The sequence below is a fragment of the Muntiacus reevesi genome, chromosome 3 (genome assembly GCF_963930625.1).
Source record: "Muntiacus reevesi chromosome 3, mMunRee1.1, whole genome shotgun sequence".
Taxonomy (NCBI): Eukaryota; Metazoa; Chordata; class Mammalia; order Artiodactyla; family Cervidae; genus Muntiacus; species Muntiacus reevesi.
In genome coordinates this window covers 9,384,396-9,405,085 of record NC_089251.1, presented here as the reverse complement: position 1 = coordinate 9,405,085, position 20,690 = coordinate 9,384,396, and the positions used below count along the sequence as shown (strand labels likewise).

Sequence of the window (20,690 nt, the reverse complement as noted above, 5' to 3'; positions counted from 1 at the left end):
AGGCCCGGGGCTCCCTGGGGTCTGGGCTGCACCGGGGGGCCGCTGCGGACTCTTTGAGAGGCCGGGTCGCCGGCGCCAGGGCCCTCCCCGGGCTAACGGGCCAGGTCGTGGGGGAGGCCGGCGGGGGAGGCGGGGTGCCGACCGGGCGGCGGCGCGGGCTCCGGACGCGAAGGCTCCCGCTCCCTCCTCCCGCCCGAGCCAGCCTCAGGCGCCCGGCGCCTCCCCCGGAGCCAGAGCCAGAGCCGGGAGGCCCGGAGCCCGGCCTGCCGCCGCGGCCCGCGGAGGGAGCCGCAGCCGCCGTTGTCGCCGCTGCCGCCGCCAGGCCGCGCCCCGCCCCTGCCGCCGCCGCCGCCGCAGCTCCCCGGTGAGGCTCGCGCTCGAGCTGCCGGCCCCGCCACCTGGGCCCCGGGCCCGGCCCCTTCCGCGCCGCCCGGGCGATGAGAAGCTGCTTCTGCGTGAGACGGAGCCGGGACCCGCCACCGCCGCAGCCGCCGCCGCCGCCGCCGCCCCAGCGGGGAACAGTTAAGTGAGGGCGGGCGGGCCGGGCGCCGCGGAGGCTCGGCCGAGCCGGCCCTGCTCCTCCGGGGGACTGGCGGGCGGGCGCGGAACCCGGGCCGAGGGGCGGGCGGGCGGGCGGAGCCGGGCTGCGCCGAGGCCTTGCGGGCTCCGTGCCCGGCCTGCCGCGGGGACAGGCCCGGCGGCCTCTGCTCGGCCCCGCGCGCGCCGCGGCTTCGCGTCTTGGCTTGGCCTTGCCGCCGGTAGGCGGGAGGATAGCGCGGGGACCCGGGGGCGAGCAGCGACCCCCTGGGCCGGGGCAGGTGAGAGCCACGTCCGTCCGGTGAAAGGTGAGGCGGGCCACTTGTGCCGGGGCGCGGCGGCCACCTGCACAGACCTGGACCGTCGTTTCACTGGCGGGGCCCGGGGTCCACTCTCTGTGGTCACGTGGGTGCCAAGCAGATTGCACCTGAGCCTCGGGCATGATCTGCGGCCTCATCTGTGACCTGAGCAGAGCAGAGAGGACAGCCAAACTCCAGGGCAGCTGTCTGCAGGGTGACGTGCTGGTCGAGCCACCCAGGAGCCAGAGTACCATCCTTGAAGGGTGGTGAGCCTGTTGATGGTCATGGCATGGGGACTCCAGTGCAAGTGAGGCCCAGGGGCAGGGACCAAGTGAAGAAGGCAGACCCATGAGCATCTTTGTCCTCTTTGTTACCAACACACAACTCTTTCTAGATCATCAGCCTTTCCCAACCATTAAAAATGATTATTGTATTCTCTACCCCTCCACAGACTCTTCAGCCTGGCCCAGAGGAAGGCCCACTGGAGGGCAAAAAGGGAATGGCTGTTGCCCCTTCTCTGCTCCCTGCCCCCACCCATGAACCAGCTCTCGCTCAGTTTTCTGCCACAAGCAGACAGCAAGCTGGAATCTCTTTAGAGGCCTTTGTCTCTGGTGGTTCCTTCTCCATATAATCTCATTGTACATTTCTGGACAGCTGGCTGGATCTCATCTCATTTTAACAGGGCAAGAAAATCATATCAGCTGCACCAGAAAATCCTTAGAAAAGTTAGGAGGTAAGCTCAGTGGAAGCCTAGACTAACTCAAAAACTCAGTGTACTCAGAAAGTTAGCACAGGAGACAGGTGACACCTTTCTTGCTTGCGGGAAATTGAACTGGCTATTTCAAGATGTTGTGCCTTGCATAGAATATTTAGATGGGGCCTCTGAGAGATGGGGCCTCTTCTGGAACCTGGGCACCAAGACCTGTGCAAAGCATTTGACATAGCAATTACTGGTTCACTTGAGCCCAGAATCACCTTCTCTAATCTGCATCTTTCATTCCTTCCTTCTAGCTTTTAGGCCAGACTCCTGATTTACCCTAAAGGCATTTCTCTGCTTTGCCTCCTTTCTACTGGTGAGCTTTTCCCCCATTTCTAGATGGAAGAGTACACCATGATTAAATGCAAGGACGTCAGAATTAGACCTCAGCTTATGCCTTGGCTCTTCTTATTGTGTGTTCTTACTCAAATTAGTGAACTTTTCTGAGCCTGTTTCCTCATCTGTAGAGTGAGGCTCATGATAGTATCTATCTCATAGGATTATAGTAAGAAGTAAGAGAAATATAACAGAAGTACTCAGCTCTGTGCCTGCCACAGGGCAAGTGGTCAGTAAAAATTAGTGGTTAGTATTCAGGGTTTGCTAACTGGTTAATCAGAAGAGTAGCTTCAATATGTTTAGTGTGCTTCTCTGTTAGTGGTTGTTATTGAGGGCCACTAGGAAAGGATGGGCACAGAAGGCAATGGCACCCCACTCCAGGACTCTTGCTTGGAAAATCCCATGGATGGAGGAGCCTGGTAGGCTGTGATCCATGGGGTCGCTAAGAGTCAGACACAACTGAGTGACTTCACTTTCACTTTTCAGTTTCATGCATTGGAGAAAGCAATGGCAACCCACTCCACTGTTCTTGCCTGGAGAATCCCAGGGACGGGGTAGCCTGGTGGGCTGTCGTCTGTGGGGTTGCAAAGAGTCAGACACAACTGAAGCGACTTAGCAGCAGCAGCAGCACGAAAGGATGGGAGTAGAAAGAACACTGGACTTGGAATCTGGGGATATCTCCTGGAACCTAGGTAACCCTAGGCTAGTCATGGAACCTCCTGGGACCTTTCAGAATCGCCATTTGCTTATTTATTAAAGAGACCTAAATGTAAAACCTGCCCTGTAAGGCTGAACGAGCTAAGGTATGTGAATGTGTGCGACACTGTGGAGGGGGTGGGGGGATCCTCACTACATTTAAGTGGGATCTAACCCTAACCCCTAGTCAATTAACTAGGGGTCTAAGACCCTAGTTTTGTGGGCCTGCCATTTTGACAATTTGTTGTGGGTGGGAGGGGCTGGAAGAAAAACAATGCAAGAATATCTTGCTGTACATTTTAGAAAACCACAGGACCACGTGAACACATTGTGATCTGCTCTCAGGGCCTTGGAAGGGGTGAGTGGGGGCTGGGGGTGGGGCATCTGAATCCAAGCATCCTGGGCCCTGCTGCCATGGCAGGTTGAAAGTGCTCCATGCCTTGTGCTCAGAGCGCGGCGTCCTTGCCACCCGGAAAAGCAATGATGGTGCTGGAGTCAAGCATGGGAAATGTCAAAGGTGCTGTTACGACGACGAAAATAACAAACGACTGCATGGCTGGATGTGATGGGTTGCGAACACTGCGTTTAGTTGGCTGCGGCTGAGTGAGCAGGGTCTTGTTTGCCCGTTGGGTTGTGGGAGGGGAGGCCTGGGTTCCCTGAATGAGCTGCTTCTCTGCAGGCTGTCCTGGCTCTATCTGAGGCTCTCCCTGGCCTGCGGTGCCTGGCCCCACTGGCTCTCCTTTGGCCTCCTGCTCACTGGGCCACCACTGGGAGTTGTGGTTTCCCTGAGTTGTCTGCACTGTTTGCAGTGGAGTTGCCTGCCTCAGATCTCTTCTCCCCCGCTGCTTGGGAGGCAGGGTGTGCTTGACATTACCTCCTTGCTGGGGACATCCTGTGGGCAAGCGTTGGTTTACATGACACACTTCTGGCGAGATGCAGAGCTTGTGTAGGCTGAAATGTGAGAGGCCTGTGGGCCCAGAGCCCAGGGGTCACATACTCGAGCTTTGTAGCTGCTCAGACTCCCCTGAAAACTGGAGGGCCATCTTGTTGGGCCTGTGGCTATGAGATTGTTCTACACACGCAGATTTTTTTTTCAGGTACTGATCGGCCCAGCAAAATGTTCAAAAGAATATCCTTTGATCCTTTATGAGAGAGAAATAAATGAATTCTTAATGAGCTAAATATCCCTAGAATGTTTATTGAAATGCAGATCCCAAGGCCTCAAACCCAGACTTTGAATCAGAATATCTGGGGAAGGGGCCCCAGAATCTGCCTGTTGAACAAGAATCTTAGGTTGTATGTAATGCTTACTGAAATTTGAGGACCACAGTTACAGATGCTTTTTAAAAATACAGTGAAACACACAAAATAAAATTTGCCATCCTAATTTGCTACCTAATGCATTGGTGGCATTAAGTACATTCATGTTGTACGACTAACGGCTAGAACTTTTTCATTTTGCAAAACTGAAACTCTGTACAGTTGACCCTTGAACAACATGCATATGAACTGTGCAGGTCCACTTACACATGCAATTTTTTCATTAATAACTGTTGCAGTACTACACCTTCCCCAGTAAGTTGAACCCCCAGTATGGGAGGGACCATGCATTTGGACGGCCACCTATAAGGTATATTCGGATTTCCGACGACTTGGAGAGTTGGTATTCCTAACTCCTGCATTGAAGTGCCATCTGTGCTCATGACGCAACTCCCATTTTCTCCTCCTCCAGCATCTGGCAACCACCATTCCACTTTCTATGAATTTGACCACTCTGAGTACCTCATACCTCATATAAACGGAATCATGTAGTATTTGTCTTTTTGTGACTATCTTATTTCACTTAGCATAACAACTTCAGTGTTCATCCACACTGTAGCATGTATCAGAATTTCCTTCCTTTTCAGCAGTTGTACGTAAAGACCCCATTTTACTTATCCATTTATCTGTCTGTGGTTACTTGGGTTACTTCCACCTTTTGGCTATCATGAATAATACTGCTGTGAACATAAACAAATATCTCTTCAATACTCTGTATCCAGTTCTTTTGGGTATACATCCAGAAGTGGAATTGCCAGATCATGTAGGCATTCTACTTTTAATTTTTTGAGGAATCACCATACCATTTTCCATAGTTGCTGCATCTACTTTTCCACCAAGAGTGCCCCAGGTTTCCAATTTTTCCACATCCTCAGCTATACTGATTTTCTGGGTTTTGCCAGTAACCATCTGGAGGGCATGGCAACCCCTTCCAGTATTCTTGCGTGGAGAATCCCCATGAACAGAGGAGACTGGTGAGCTATAGTTCATGGCGTTGCAAAGAGTCAGACTAAGTGACTAAGCATAGCACAGTAACCGTCTTCAGGGGTCTGAGATGATATCTCACTGTGGTTTTGGTTTGCATTTCCCTAATGAGTAATGACACTGAACATCTTTTCAGATGCTTTTTGGACATCTGTATATTTCCCTTGGAGAAAAGCCTTTTCAAGTCCTTTCCCCCTTTTTTTTCATCAAGTTATTTGCTTTTTGTTATTGCTCTGTTGTAGGAGTTCCTTATAGACTTGGATTTTAACCTCATATATATTCTGTTTGTTTGTTTTTCTTTCGTTTATTTTTGGCTACACTGGGTCTTCATTGCTGCATGTAGACTTTCTCCAGTTTCAGTGTATGGACTTCTCATTTTTGTGCTTCTCTTGTTGCTGAGCACAGGGTCTAGAGCACAGGCTCAATAATCGTGATGTATGGGCTTAGTTGCCCCTTGGCATGTGGGATCTTCCCAGACCAGGGATCAAACCCATATGCCCCACATCGCAAAGTGAAAAGTGAAAGTGAAAGTTGCTCAGTCGTGTCCAGCTCTTTGCAACCCCATGGACTGTATAGTCCCTGGAATTCTCCAGGCCAGAATACTGGAGTGGGTAGCCTTTCCCTCCTCCAGGGGATCTTCCCAACCCAGGGATCAAACCCAGGGCTCTTGCATTGCAGGTGGATTCTTTACCAGCTGAACCACAAGAGAAGCCCAAGAATACTGGAGTGGGTAGCCTATCCCTTCTCCAGGGGATCTTCCTGATCCAGGAATCGAACCAGGATCTCCTGCATTGCTGTCAGATTCTTTACCAACTGAGCTGTCAGGGAAGCGTGCATTGCAAGGCAGATTCTTAACCACTGGACCACCAAGGAAGCCTGGATTTTTAGCCTCTTATCAGATATATATGGTCTGCAAATATTTTCTCCCATTCTTTTGTTTCTTTTGATGGAAGTTCTACAAGTTCTTTATATACTTTAAAACCCTGTAAAGAAAATATTATGCATTGTTCCAGTTTTATAGGAGTGGAAACTTAGGCCCAGTTCAGTTTGCCTGCCTGCGGTCACACAGCTGTGTCAGAGTTGCAGCTCAAGCCCTGGTTCCTGTGAGTCCAAAGCCCACACCTTTTCTATTCCTCTGCTTTACCACCCAGCCCTCCCCTGAGCTAACAGCGTAAAGAGGCCCTGCCGGGTCCACAGGAGGTGGCGATGGCTTGAGAAGTGTTCAGCTTCAGGAGAGGAAATGGGAACCCAAGACTTGGGAATCTCCCTTCCAACTACTGGGGCGCTCCTTCCTGTAGATCCTCATCATTACTTAGACCTTAGAAGAAGCAGGGAAGTGCAGACAGGTTTTGAACGGTTTTGTTTGTTGAAGCATTTCACAAGCTTATTTCAGAGCCCCTCTGCTACTCACAGTTTCCCAGACAGTCCGGCCCGTTCATGCCTCGTCTTCTGTTGCCTCGTCTTCTACCCGCACTCCTTGCAGTGCTCTGCACCCTCTGTCTTTCAGGAAGGCCGGCTCCCTGAGCGCACCCCCGCCCCCTGCCCCAGCAGGAGGGGGTGTCCCCTTCATTTACGGTTCCTTTCTTTGAGGACATCTCCTCCAGCCCCATGGGTGGCGGCCATGACTTACCTGTCGCTGTGCCATCCAGCACAGTGCCACCGCACCTGGGCAATGCATTATCCAGTCTCTGCCCCAGCCCAGGCCAATCAGAGCAGAACCTGGGGGTAGCTGTAGTTTTTACAGACTTCACGGGGAGTCTTCATGAAGCCCCCTGCCAGGTCCTCATCCAGCCCACTCGCTGGATCTGAGGCAGACCCACTTCTGGAACTGCCCAGAGTACCGAGGTCACACCTCCCTTGCTCGGCAGGTGGCTCAGCCCTGGAGTTGCGGTGTTTGTCCTGCACCAGGCCTCAGTGACCCCAGCGGGGCACTGTCACCATCGCTCCTGCTGCTTTACGTGCCTCCTTAGTCCAGTGGAACACAGGCAGTTTTGAGAGAAGGACAGGGACTTCATTTATCCATCCTCCCATCCGTCCATCCATTTATCCATAGTCTATTTATTGATGATGCAAATTTATTGAGTATTCACTATAGACTAGGTACTATGATGGGCATACCTTTGAACAATGAATGCTCTGCTTGGGAAAGTGTTGTAACCTTCTGAGAGGCAAGACCGTGTTTCTTTATGTGTGTGTGTGTGTGTGTGTGTGTGTGTGCATGTGTGCCCATGTGCTAAGGTCCTGTCCTTGGACAACATCAGGATTCTTAGTGACAGCATCTGTCTGGCTTGGCAGTGAGGAAGGTTTGGGGTGAATGGGAGATATGACCCAGAGTTTGAATGATGGGGTGGGTGCCATAGGGGAGGGACTGGGTGCTCTTGGGAAACCTGTGTTAGGGAGGGAAAGACTGAACGACTTACTCTGAGGCTGTTCCCCATGGATGATGACCTTCAGGTTCCTTCTTCCCTTCCTCCCTCCCCGCCTCAATTTCCTTCCTTCATCAAACATCCCATGAGTACCTACTGCCTTGTTCTGAGACTTTGGACTGTGGACCAGCTGTTTCAGCATCTACCTGGATCTTGTTAGAAATGCAGCTTTTCAGGCACTGAGTCAGCATCTCAGGGAGTGGGTGTAGGACTCTGTTTTCATGAATTCTCTAGGTGACTCAAGCATGCTAGAGTTGGAGAACATCGGGCTTCCCGTCTTCGTTACTGCTCCACACTCAGTACAGGAGCTTTCCACAAACATTTGTGGGCTGACTGTTATGTACCACATCCTGTTCGGTACTAGGGATGTGGAGATGCCCCAGGGGGAGGATGGCGAGGTCAGCCAGGTTGAAGGTATCAATGGGACACTCAGGTGACAATAGCCAGCAGGGCACCAGATACACATATCTGAGTCTCAGGAGAAAAGTCCCAGCCTTGGAGGTAATTTGGAAGTCATCAGCACACACAGTTTGAATGATCATATGACCAAAGAAACTCTTAAGGCCCATGTGAAAGTCAAGAGTGCGGGTGGTGATGAGGTGGGGTGTCTACTGACCTGAAGCCAGGCGTTCTGACAATTCTGGCCTCAGGGCCCATTTGTCCAATGTCGAGGTGACATGTTAGCATTTTTACTCAGCAGACACTTTGGCCATCAAGCTAAGGCTGTGACCGTTTCCTGTCACTGAATATTAGGCAAACGGCCGGCCGACTCTTGGGCCTCCTGGGATAGTTTCATTTGTAGGGCGTCTGCCTTCCATGGGGGTCCGCCTTCTGCCTTCTCTCCAGGGGGCACCATGGCACTAAGACCTGATGAGAGTGGGTAGGGGCGACCTTCATCTGCAGTAACTGAGCAAGTTGGGGAGGGGCTTACAGTGTACTGGAGAATGCCCCCTCCTCCCCAGCACCAGGCTCCCTGGTTTTGCAGAGCTGGGCCTGTAGGGGCAGGCCTTTGGCCACAGCCGTGCTGTAGAACTTGATCTGGATTTATTTTGGGAGAGTGTATATTGGGATCCAGCACTGCTCTGTAATTCAGCTACCCAAACTCCAGGCCCACCTCTAATGGTTTATGATAAATCTGTTTGGCTATCAAATGGTTAATGCCAGTCTAAGCAGAGGTCTGATGGGGTGGACGCATTTGTACACCAGATTCTTCTATTAGAAGCAACAGACTTTTACTGGAAAAAAAGGAAGTGCTCGCCATTGTTAGTTCCCTGGCTGGAAAGTTCTTTGTGATCCAGAGGAGCTTAGGAAAATACTTGCTTTCATTCCCCAGTATCTTAGCAGCCTTCCCAGCAGCCTGTGGCCTGTTGCCACCAGATCGTACTCGACAGCATTTGTCAGAACGATTTGGTTTCTGACTGGTCACTCGGATCAAATGTCCAGGCCAAAGTACAGGAGGCACCAGGAGGCTCTCCTGAGGTTCCACAGTGGCCACCTCTCAGCCTGGGTGCGCTACCCCTATGGGTGGTGCCCAGAGCCGGCTGGCCGTCTGCCTGGGTGCCGCATGGACCCTGACCTCAGCCTGCAGTCTCCTGAGGAGGTAGGGCTCTGCATGCGCCACGGCTGCCTGCGGTGGCCGGGTTTGGTTATTTGTGTGTGTTGTGAGTACGCGGGTGAAGCCTAGCCACCGACTTCCTCCCCTGTCCTTCTGTCCCCCGCTTAAGATTTGTTAGCAGGAAGGAACCGGTAGTTATGGGGTAACAGAGACGAGCAGGGGTTCCTGCAGCCCACCTGCACCACCGAGCTGCTGGGAAACAGGCAGAGAGCTGCCCCACGCCGGCCAGGGGCCAGCTGCAGCTTTTCCTCAGGGAGGCTTTGCTCTTTGGCCATTTCCCACAGAGAGTGAAATATTTATGCACTGCTTTTCCCCAGCCCTGCAAGCTGGTAGATGTGGGCAGACAGTTTATGTCTTTTCTGCCCTTGACTTTGAATTTCAGACAATCCGATCACAAGTTCATCCTTCTGTAGAGACTTAATTAACCCACTGGTTTTGTCATTTCAATCCCAGTAGCCCTATTTAACCTGCCCCGCCCCCCAATACTTTGATATTACTCTCCTCCGAAGCTGTGTGCGAGTCCCACCTTCAGACCTGGTGGGCAGCACAGGCTCTGCTTCTGAGCCGGTCTTCCTTCCTTGCCCTGGGTTCCTGCTGTGCCTCCTTTGAAGGCAGCATCCCCTGCCCCCAGCAGTTGTTGCCTCCCCCCCAAAAGGGCTTTAAACTCCTCGGCTCACACCCTACCCTGCTGCTGGAAGGGCCTTGGTAGAGAAAGGTCTGAGCTCTGTTAGTTAGGTTTTGATTTCAGTACAGGAGTTGATAAAACGAGATAAACCCCAGGCTCACAGGGCTGGGGAAATTAAACAGAGATGATATCAAAGTTCCCCTGAGTTTTCAACTGTGATTCAGTAGCTTAGTTTTCTCCCAGACTGCGGCCGGGAGGCACGCCTTTGATTCTGAAACAATGTTCAGCATCAGTTAAGCCCAGCACTGCTGACTTTTAGGGATTAAGCACATGGTCGTAGTAATTCTTTGATCAGCTACAAGGGAGCTGTGTGCTGTCTGTGTGAAGGGGCTTTATAGTTAAAGTTCATTTCTCTGAGAACCTGGGGTGACAGCCTTGGTGAGGTGCTGCCGCGCCCGGGGGGCTGGGACCTCCCCCGGGCACTGTTTGCTGCACACGCAGGAAGCTCTTCTCTTACCCAGTGTTGTTGGAGGGAACTCATTGAGCACAGCTGGAAAAAATCCTGCTGGCCTGGAAAACACATCTCACCCTAACTGGCCCCATCCAGTCCCTCAGTCCCAGGAAGTACCATTCTCTCTCTCTCTCTCTCTCTCTCTCATTCTCTCATTCTCTCTCACTCTTCATCCCAGTTCCTCAGTCCCAGGATGTGCAACACACACACATACTCTCATTCTCTCGCTCGCTGTCTCTTTCTCCCCCTGCCTTGTGGAGAAATCCTCTCGGGACAGACACAGGCACAGCTGCCCAGCCCGAGGCTCTGTAGCCCCCAGCCTTGGCGATGGTCCGAGTGAGGCTGGCTGCACGCGCGGGGTAGACAGGGACCAGACGCCCTGTGAGGTTAAGCTAGGAGGACCAGGTCAAGGTCAGTGCTGCAGGGTACTCTCTACCCTTCCGACCCCACCCGCGATCAGACGTGACTCCCAGGTGCTGCTGCATCGTCATTCCTTCCCCGACGTTTCCTGGAAATCCACTCAGCTTCAGGTTGGCTCCTCCCTAGAGTTCTCAGAAGTCTCAGTCTCTGTTGTCTTGTCATCTAAAACACCGGGTGAACTTTTGGCTTTTCCTACAGAGACCCTCCTTGAAGCCACAGCTGAGGCAGTAGAAGTTTCCCGCTATCCCCTGCCCCCAACTCCGTTGGCCCTGCAACTTGCAGTTGATAATAGAGGCCCCCCCCACCACCCGTGTGCTGTTGATTGTGCTCACACCACGCTATACATCACCCCCTTCCCTCCTCTGCAGCACACGGGTTTCCCTCATTAGGCCTAAATTTACCTCTGTCCTACACAAACATGGCCTTAGCTCATTTTTATTGCTGTAAATTATTTATGAGGGAAATGTTGCATCTCGAAACTGAGGTGTGAGGAAAATTAATCCCATGTTACTTTTATCTCTCAATACTTTTCTCCCTCTCGCTTCATTTACTGGGTTACTGCTAGAGAAGGGAGAGCTTTGGCATTTTAAAATATAATTGGTTCTGAGAGCGCTTTCTTGATCAGGTATGGGATGGGAAGTTGGGTCTCTCTCTGCCCAGTGTGTGCAAAGTAGACCAGACTGGGGAGGGTCAGAGGCCCCTGGGGCTCTGCCTTCTGCCAGCCCATGGCATCTGAGAACTCCAGGTCTCTTTCTTTCCTCTAAAATAGGGATTAATATGCTTCAGTCCCCTTCCTAGGTGTGGTGTGAGCATCCGTTGAGAAGGAGCTGGAGAAAGCTTTTTTGGAAATTGCAGGTCACTGCTCAGATGCGGGGAGGTGTGCTGGTGCGTTCTGTGTGCAGCTAGAATTTGGAGCTGGAGGTGGATGCCGGGCTGGGCAAAGAGCTGAGGAGGACGCCGGTTGTTGCAAGCAGGCCTGGCATTTTCTGCTTCAGCCCCGTGTCAGCGTCTTGCGAGACAGGTTAATGGTGGTCTTAAACACCCCCCACTCCTCTGCCCCTCTCCCCAGGCAGCTCTGCTCTGCAGCTCCCCCCTCCCCCACTCACCCACCCCCATTAATGGCCTCTTCTCCCCTTCGCCGAGGCCTGGCCTGTGACCCGGGCAGCCGCGGTGCCATCCCTTCGGGCTGAAGGCTCCGCGCAGCCCGGGGAGCGCTGAGTGCTAGTTAATAAATGGCCTTTTGTGAGGAAGGTCAATTGAAGTGACGGTAGAGACGCTGTTAAGAGTAATTTGCAGTCAGAAAATATGTAATTCAGAGCAAGAAGCCCTGAGTGATTGCCTCTGCCATGGATATCTTGGGCGTTTCTCATTAAAAGCTTCCTTTGCTGGTGGTGGCGCTTTCTTCCGCCGCCCCAGCGAGGAGTCATTTGTCTGTATTTCACAAAGGCTGCTGGATCCCCCAGGGCACTGCCACTGGGGGGGTGTGTGTGTTGGGGCGGGGGGGGGGGGGAGGCGTGCATCTGAGATGCTCAGTGCTAATGCCCTGCCCGCCGCATCCTCCCAGCCTGCAGGCCCGCCGCCCGCCGGCCGGCTCCTTTGTCTGCTCGGGAGGCCGCCCGCAGCCATCTTGGGGCCCGGTGCCCGGCTGCCCAGTGCATTGTGGGAGCAGCGGCGTCAGCACCAACCCCCCACCCCCCCACCCCCGCCCCACCCCCGCCACTGGCACGCGCTGCAGATCAGAGGAGGCGCTTGGTACCTGGACCAGGATGCAGTGACCCGAGGACGGGGCATCTCTCAGCTAATAAAACATTTCTTATTTATTCCCATGCTCCCCGCCCCCCACCTCAGATAGTAGAGGCAACACTATCTTAATAATAATAATAATAATAATAAAAACTTACCTCTCACGTTCTTTATTAAATTCACAGCATGATATTTTAGCACTGGCAGAATTCAATGCCTTCTGTTAATGAGTTGTTAATTGCAAAGCATTTCGGTAACCAACAGCAGGTATACCAGTATTTTGCTAAGGGCAGCGATGCTATTTCCTTGTTAACCAAGAATACCGAGTTTTCCACGTGAAGTACTTTTTTGATCAGTGGCTTGCTTTGGATTCCGTTGGTGCAGATAGTGAATTCTAAGCCTTCCTGACTGGGGTCTTCCCTGCGGATTCATTCAGTAAATATTCACTTAGTGCCTACTGTGTGCAGGAGCACTGAGCCCTGTGCTTTATGCAGATAAACCCGCCTGGTAAATGAGATCTGAAAATAGAAAACGATTCAGTGATGCAGTGTGATGTCCTGCCCCCCTGCCCTTTACTTCCAGATGCTTATTTTCAGTAGAATTAAGTAAAGCTTAACTTAGTTTGACTTTTGCCATAAACAGAAGCTGAGAGTGTGGCTGCTGCCAGGCGCTTCCTAGCCTTGATCAGGGAATTAGCTCCCTGGCACTAACGAGCCTGTTTCCGGAGCCTTTCCTGGGTTCCAGGGAATGCTGATTACACAATGACTTGCATACCGCCCTCTGGTTGTTTCTACCTAGGAGGCTGTAGTCCTTTTTAATGGCCTCTGCCTTTTCTGATTCTAGGCTGAGAACTTAAAACATTCCTACTGGCTGCTTAGTTAGACAAGAGTGTTTGGTTTGCTTTAGCAGCAGTAACCAGCCTTGAGAGATCTGACAGAACTACAGCCAGTGGAATGTAATTGCTGCAGAAGGAGGTAGAATTTAACTTGCTGTTTTCCACTGCTGGTCCTTTTAAAAAGCTCTAGAAGTTATTTACATAAGGTGTTACCATTTTATATGCTTTCTGCTACACTGCCACTGGAGCTGCCCAGACCCAGTGCTCTCTATATTCTGCTGGTCTCCTCTGGTCACATCAGGAGGCAGGCAGCAGCAGAATAGTAATTTCATTTCCCTCCCTTTCTCCCAGTGTCCAACAAGAATTACAGTCATTGTTAGTGTTTAGCTTTGAGTAAGTGTCCACATGACCCTAGGATTAAACACAACAAAGGGACCCACCAGTCCTCTTGGGAACAGCAGTAACCACGTTTCTGGCTGATTACACTGGACCTTTGTGTCCCTCACCCACCCTTCTCATCTGCTTTTCGTTGAGGGGCCTACTGTGTGCCAGGGGATGTCTCCAGGCCCTTCATTTCCAGGATTCCCTTAGTTCTCACAGCAGCACTGCAGCTGTCAGCGGCCTGAACCTTTGCTTGCCTGCTCACCAGCTATAAGTCATGGAGCCTGGACTCCATTGCCTGCTGTGGCCTCCATGGCCAGAGCACTTTCCTCTATGTGTTCACAAAGCTCTGCCTCCCCAACAGCCCACCCTTGGATGTAGTCATGGCTGTGGATTTGGAGGGCTGTTCTTCCGCCAGGAGATGCTGTGACAGGGAGAGATGGAAGGTGTTGCTAGGTTTAACCATGTCTGATTTATCCTTAGAGAAAGTGCTGGTGTCTGTGTGGAAGTCAGAAAGCAGGGCGGGAGAGTGTTCAAAACTAACTTGAGCAGAGCAGGGGCTGGAGGTGACTTGAATTCTTTTTTTTAATAGAATATTGGTTTATATATTTGGCTGTGCCAGGGCTTAGTTGGGGCACATGGGCTCCTTGGTCTTTGCTGAAGCATGTGAACTCTTAGTTGTGGCATGCGGGATCTAGTTCCCTGATCAGGGATCGAACCCAGGCCCCCTAGCATTGGGAGCGCAGAGTCTTAGCCACTGAACTACCAGGGAAATCCCTACTTGAATTCTTAATCTGAGGAAAGGGTCGGGTAAAGCCAGGGCTCCCTTAGCTGGTCCAGGTATGTGAAGTTGAGTTCAGGATATTTGCCCCAGGACTCTGGTTCTGTTTGAGACTTTGTATCGCTCACTTTAAATGCTCCATTAGAATTTTGTACTTTCTTTTTCCTTTTCGGAATCAGGAGGAAGCCACCATGCCTGAAGTCAAAGACCTTTCAGAAGCCTTGCCAGAGACGTCAATGGATCCCATCACAGGAGTCGGGGTGGTGGCTTCTCGGAACCGAGCCCCGACAGGCTACGACGTGGTGAGTCAAGATTCACTGATTTGGCAAATATTTGTTTCCGGTGTTCAAGACCCTCTGACCTTGTGTGTAAGATGTGTTTCTGCCTTCTAGGAACTTAAACAGGGAGGAAAAGCATCACCAACGGCAAGGTGCGAGAAGTGTCCTGGCTGGGGAGCAGATGACCCGAGCTCATCTGGGCTGTCGCTCAGCCTTAGCTGAGTCACTTGACCTCTGTGATGGCCACCTTCCCATCTATAAAATGAAGGGTTTGGATTAGTTGATTTCCAGAGTCATTTCTAGTTCTGACAGTTCATGAAAAGAATCCAAGCATCTGAAAGACCCTTGGTTGTCATAGATTGTCTTGTATAAATGTTATAAATATATTGACATGAGTTTATATAGCTTCTTACAGTTTACAAAGCAGTTTTTCCCACCCATGAACTCAGCTGGCTCTCACAATTCCCTGGAGGCTGGGAGGGCCAATTGCCTTCCGTCCACTGTGCTGATCAGGAGAACACAAACTCTGAGAAGGGAAGTAATGGAGGCCCAGCGCTTAGGAGTGGTGAATCAGGTGACTCAAGTCCAGGGCTGTGATGACCGCATCACCACAGTTTAGCAGAGAATTGGCTTTGCTTTTCAGCACACGTCTGTGGTGGTGTTCAGTAGTACTGATGGCTCGAATTAATTATAGTGTTTTTTCAGTAGATAAATTCCAACTTGGTTGGGGCTTAAAATGTGCAGAGGAGCTATTGGGAGGTTTCAGTTAACAGTGACTGTTGCCTTGTGTTCTGAACTTCTAAGGTGGACTTAAAAAAAAATATTTATTTATTTTTGGTTGTGCTCGATCTTCATGTCTATGTGAAGGCTTTCTCTAGTTGTGGTGAGCAGGGACCACTATCTAGTTGCGGTGTGAGGGTGTCTCATTGTAGTGGCTTCTCTTGTAGCAGAGCACAGGCTCTAGGGCACACAGGCTTCAGTCGTTGTGGTACCTGGGCTTAGTTGCTCCTTGGCATGTGGGATCTTCCTGGATCAGGGCTTGAACCTGTGTCTCCTGCATTGGCGGGTGGATTCTTTACCACTGAGCCACCAGGGAAGCCCCTAAAGTGGTCTATATTTTTCACTTTCCTTATTTTGTTTGACGACAGAGGATGAGATGGTTGCATGGCATCACTGACTCAATGGACATGAGTTTGAGTAAACTCCGGGAGTTGGTGATGGACAGGGAGGCCTGGCGTGCTGCAGTCCATGGGGCCGCAAAGAGTCGGACATGACTAAGAGACTGAACTGAACTGATTTTGTTTGGGATGATGTTTTGTTCTTGCTCATTGAAAATGTATACCCAGAATACATAGGAGTAAAAGAATGTAAGTCTCATTCATCAGCACTGAAAACCTGGCACAGTGATGAAATCAGCGTCTGATGTGAGGTGTGAGTTTGGGGGGATGCCATGCCCAGTCCAGAAGAAGCCCTAAGGCAGGGTTTCTCACCCTTGGCATTACTGACATCTTGTGCCAGATGATCAGATAGTAGTAGCTGGCAGGGCGGTCCCATGCATGGCGGGGACAGCATCCCTGGCCTCTTGCCACTCGATGCGGATAGCCCCAACCCCCAGGGTGTGCCAGCCAAGAATGTGTTCAGACTTGCACACGTCCCCAGGTGGAGGGAGCAGGCAGGCAGAATCAGCCCCATGGTGAACAGTGCCTGTTGCGTCAGCCCACGCCGGCTCCCATGTGAGGAAGGGGGAGCCTGTTACAGTTCTCCACATCACTTTCTCAGCTGCTGGAGAGCTTATAAACATTTTTAAAGTGAACGAACAGGGGAATCTTTTTTTCTTTTAAACAAAGATTCGAGTCTCACCTGCTCTCTGACTTTAAAGCACTGTTTGCATGTATACCTTGCCATGAATTAGAATCATTAGGTATGGCTCTGTGCCATAAAACTCTTGGGGAAGCTAATAAAAATGTTCCTGATTTGAGAAGCCCAAGTGTCTTTTGATGAATTAGATATGAAGCAGCATGTCGTGAATCAGGGCAGGGGCTTGGTGCGCGCCTGTCTCCGGAAGGACCGTCGCCAGGGTGACTCTCCGGGTGGGGGGCGGAAACCCGGGTCTTCTGGCTGTTCCCTCGTGTGGATCTGTGTCTTTAACATTCTGCGGGGCCCCTTCGGGGTCACCATGAATGCCGGGTGAGCGGGCGGCAGATGGCCTCTGATAGTCTAGTTTTCTGAAAGTCTTGGTGAGTCTGACAGGAGCAGAATCTATCCCTATCATTTTCTCCTAACGTCAAGCTCAGGGCAGAAGAGCGCAGTGTCAAATGAGTGAAATTAATAAGCACATTTCACGGTGGGGCTGCACCAGGCATCATCGTGAAAGGTGAGCAGGCCAGGAGGCTCCAGAGGGTCAGCTCGGCAATTACCCAGGCTCCGCACGCCGAGACCAAGTGTCCGAGCTCCTCCGGAAGCCCTTCCGGGGAGAGGTGCGGGAGTCCTCTCTTTGTGCTGACCGCCAGACTCTTCTCAGACAAGCATCTGCTGCCTCAGAGGTCTGACCCTGAGTTCAAGGGGAATGGGGGAGGACACCCGCCTTCCCTTTGTCCATAGTTTAGTGGGAGGTCGACATCCAAACTGAAGTGCCAGGCTTTTGGCGGTGGCCGGGATGCAGAGATGCCGAGACAGAAGCGCGATGGCGGAAGGAGGCTCTGCTGCGGACCACGGCCGGGGCCTCTCCAGCATCTGCTGGAGGCTTAATCCCTCCGTGCACTCAGAGCACGCTAAGTACCGTGACACGCAGACCCGAGGGTGGATGCCAGATGGACTGCTGACCCTCGGTGGCACAACCATTTTAAAATGAGCGGAGGCCCTGGTGCTGCTGGAAGTAGAAGATGCCAAGTGTTTGCTTGTAAATATTGAGTTTGACAACTTCTCTGCCGGTCAGGGGATGGTTCCTCAGGTAGGGGCTGGGGGTCACTTGCTAAACTTCTCAGTTTACCGTCCCTGTTTCTGCAGCCGCCTCTGAAATAGCCTCCCCTCCCTGCCCGGCAGCCACAGGCTCAGATCTTGAACGTTGCTGCCAAGGCCCAGGTCCGCCCTCTGGCCCGTCCGCGCCCGGCCTCTGCCCCCTCCCGGCTGCCTTCATCCTCCCTGACGGCGGCGTTTAGAGCTGCCAGGTGTGGGGGCCCAGCCAAACCGAGTCTTGGCCTCCGGGAGACTTGGAGAGTTTTTTGGTCTTTTTCTTCACTGTGCTTTAAGAACTCCTTCCTTCCCTTCCTGAGAAACCCCACGTGTGAATGGGAGTCTTTGCGGCACGGTGACCCAGAAGTGACAGTTTATCACCTAGTTCAAGGGCTGTTCCCAGACGCCCAGGTGGGGGGTTCTCGAGCTTTGGGGGCCTCAGTCCTCTGGAGAACCCCACACCCCGGATTCCTGCTGCAGTAGGTCTGGGGTGGGGCTGCTGGTTCAGGGGCCACACTTTGAGAACTGCTAGTCTAAGTTAAGTCATTCTTAAATAATATGTACCTGTGGACCCCACAAGTCTAACTCAGGAAGTGCTGCGCTAGCTTTTCCTGTTAATTTTTGACATGTCCTGATTTAGAGTATAGAAAGTCTCAGGGGATGTGTGTATGTATTTGGGGGTTTTTTAAAAATACAAATGAGATGGAACCATTTACACTCTCATAACTTAAAAAATTTATTGTGGGCTTAGCTCGATATCAGTCTATATAAATGTATCACCTCCTCTCAATAATGGATATTTATTGTTTGACTGTTTCCTAGGTGGTGTTAGCAGTAAAGAAGCTGCCTGCCAATACAGGAGATATGAGAGGAGTGGGTTCAATCCCTGGGTTGGGAAGATTCCCCTGGAGAAGGGCATGGCAAACCACTCCAGTATTCTTGCCTGGAGAATCCCATGGACAGAAGAGCCTGGCAGGCTGCAGTCCATAGTGTTGCAAAGAGCTGGACAGGACTGAGGTGACTTAGCACACATGCACACCAAAATTTGGCTAATAATTCAATATTGAAGAATATTGAATTTGTTCCCATTTTTGTTTTTAATGCAATAAACAACACCCTTGTGTCTGTATTTTAGCATGGTCATCCTATTAGTGCTATAGAATAATTTCATAGGTTGAAATTACTGGGTCACATTTTAAACTTGATAAGTGTTGCCTATTGCCTTCTAGAAATGTTGTTATATTTTGTGTTTCTGTTCTCAGGCAAGTGTTGAGTAAAGTGAAATTTGGGGGCTGGGGGATGAATTGATCAAGCCCCCCTCCCTCCAGACTTTGTGTCCAGTTTCCCATCACCAGTAAATCCAGGCAGACCTCCAGGGGTGAGGGCCTGGGCAGCAAGCAGTAAGTGGTAGCCGTGGATCTTCTCCCTAAGAGCGTCCTCCTCTCAGACAACCAGAGAGAGGACAGATACCCAAATCCTTTAACTTGGCACACATGTCTTCCAGTCTCACTTCCTTCCACTGTCTTCTCTTCCAACCTCATCAAACCTCTAGTTTCTCACATTTGGAATAAGGAGCAACTTTGTACCATACTTCAAAATTCTTATGTTCCCACCTTTTTGGATAAAATTTTTCTCATTCTTCAGAACCCAGTTTGAAAACTCCTTGGTGAGGTTTTTCCTGATGTTATGCGTTTATTGCTTCTCACTTTGGCTTCACAGGTGTTTGTTGACCCCCTACTATTGTGCAGAAGCCCCGGGAATTCCAGTATCCTGGGAGGGGTTCCATCATGTGAAAGGGGAAAGGTGAGATGGGGTAGTGGGGGTGGATAAGGTCAGGTCACACCACAGCATTATAAGGTACACAAAGGCATTGGCCATTGTTCTGAGGGTGGTAGGAGTCATTAAAGGACTTTAAGAAAAAGGTTCTTATATTTGTGTCTTTAAAAGTTTCCTTGATGTGTGTAGAAGGAGGAGTAATCAGAGGGCATAGATATTGAGTCAGGGGGCTCAGTTTGTAGGGTCTGTGTTGGTGTAGGGTGAGAGGGCAGAAACGTAACCCACCAACAGTGGAGGGGCATGGGAACAGGGGGCCTGGGGACCCACGTGCACATTCTTTCACAGAAGAAAAAATAGGCTGAATGTTGGGAGATGGGTGCAGAGGTGAAGAAAGGGAAGGACCAGAGTGACTCGAGGGTGTCTTGCTGAGCAGCTGGGTGGATGCTGACGCTCTCTGTTGGGACGGGAACATAGACAACAGGGTAGATTGAGGGTGGAGGGGGACTGCTGATTCAGTTTGGATACACTGAGCTTGAGGTGCTCGTGTGATATCTAGGCAGGGATGCTGAGCAGCCCTAGGTCTGAAGTCCGGGGAGATGTCTGAGTGTTATCACATGGCAGAGCCTTTGGCGTCACGGAGGTGGTCCTGTCACCTCAGACTCCTCGTCAGAGTCCGCTGCAGCATCACCGATTAGGGGAGGGGGGAAGGAGGCACTCGGGGGCCTGGGGCTGAGCATCCGGAGAGGTGGATGGAAACTGGGGGAAAATGAGTATTTCTAGAAGGGGTGGTCAGTATTAGTCAAAGCTCTATAAGGGGTAAATAAAATGAGGCTGAACTGTTTCTTTGGGGCTCAGTTACAAGAAGGTGCTTGTGAACTTGGTGGTAGGCTCAGAAGACTGCCAGCCAGTGGATTTGAAGGGTCCCCCTGAAGTGGGAGGTGAGGGTACAGATGCCTTTAAAGGAGGGTGGCAGCTAGACGGTGCCTTGGGATCAGGAGTCTTCTTGCCTTTGTTTAAAGGTGGGCAGGTGTTGAGTGTGTTTAGTTGGTGATAGGAAGGAACCAGCAGTGAGGACTGTTGAGGATACAGGAGAGCAGGGGGCTGTCTGATGAATCAAGGCCCCCAAGGAGCCAAGGACTTGGTGTCCAGAGACTGGTAAGAGAAAAGCCCAGGAAGTCGTGTGTTTTTAAAATTAATTAATTTTTGACTCTGCTAGATCTCCTTTGCTGCCCGCCAGCTTTCTCTAGTTGCGGTGAGCCGGGGCTCCTCTTCGTTGTGGTGTGTGGGCTTCTCATTGTGGTGGCTTCTCTTGTTGGGGAACCAGACTCTAGAGCACAGCCTCAGTGGTTGGGGTGCACGGGCTCAGTTGCCGCTTGGCATGTGGGATCTTCCCAGACTAGAGGTCGAACCTGTGTCTC

General features: G+C 51.4%; 1 protein-coding gene across 5 annotated transcripts in view; it reads left to right on the top strand.

The window, feature by feature from the left end:
- Positions 1 to 220: 220 nt before the first annotated feature.
- The window catches only part of MVB12B (multivesicular body subunit 12B), a 186,454-nt gene continuing 165,984 nt past the window's right edge, over positions 221 to 20,690 (top strand). The window contains exons 1-2 of one of the 5 annotated variants that reach the window (XM_065928435.1): positions 221 to 521; positions 14,446 to 14,568. In XM_065928435.1, the coding sequence (XP_065784507.1) occupies positions 438 to 521; positions 14,446 to 14,568 (207 nt within the window). In that variant the 5' untranslated portion in view covers positions 221 to 437. Of the gene's footprint in view, positions 522 to 826; positions 846 to 8,827; positions 8,956 to 14,445; positions 14,569 to 20,690 lie in introns of those variants that run through there. The other 4 variants (XM_065928436.1, XM_065928437.1, XM_065928439.1 and 1 more) reach the window with 4 other exon arrangements.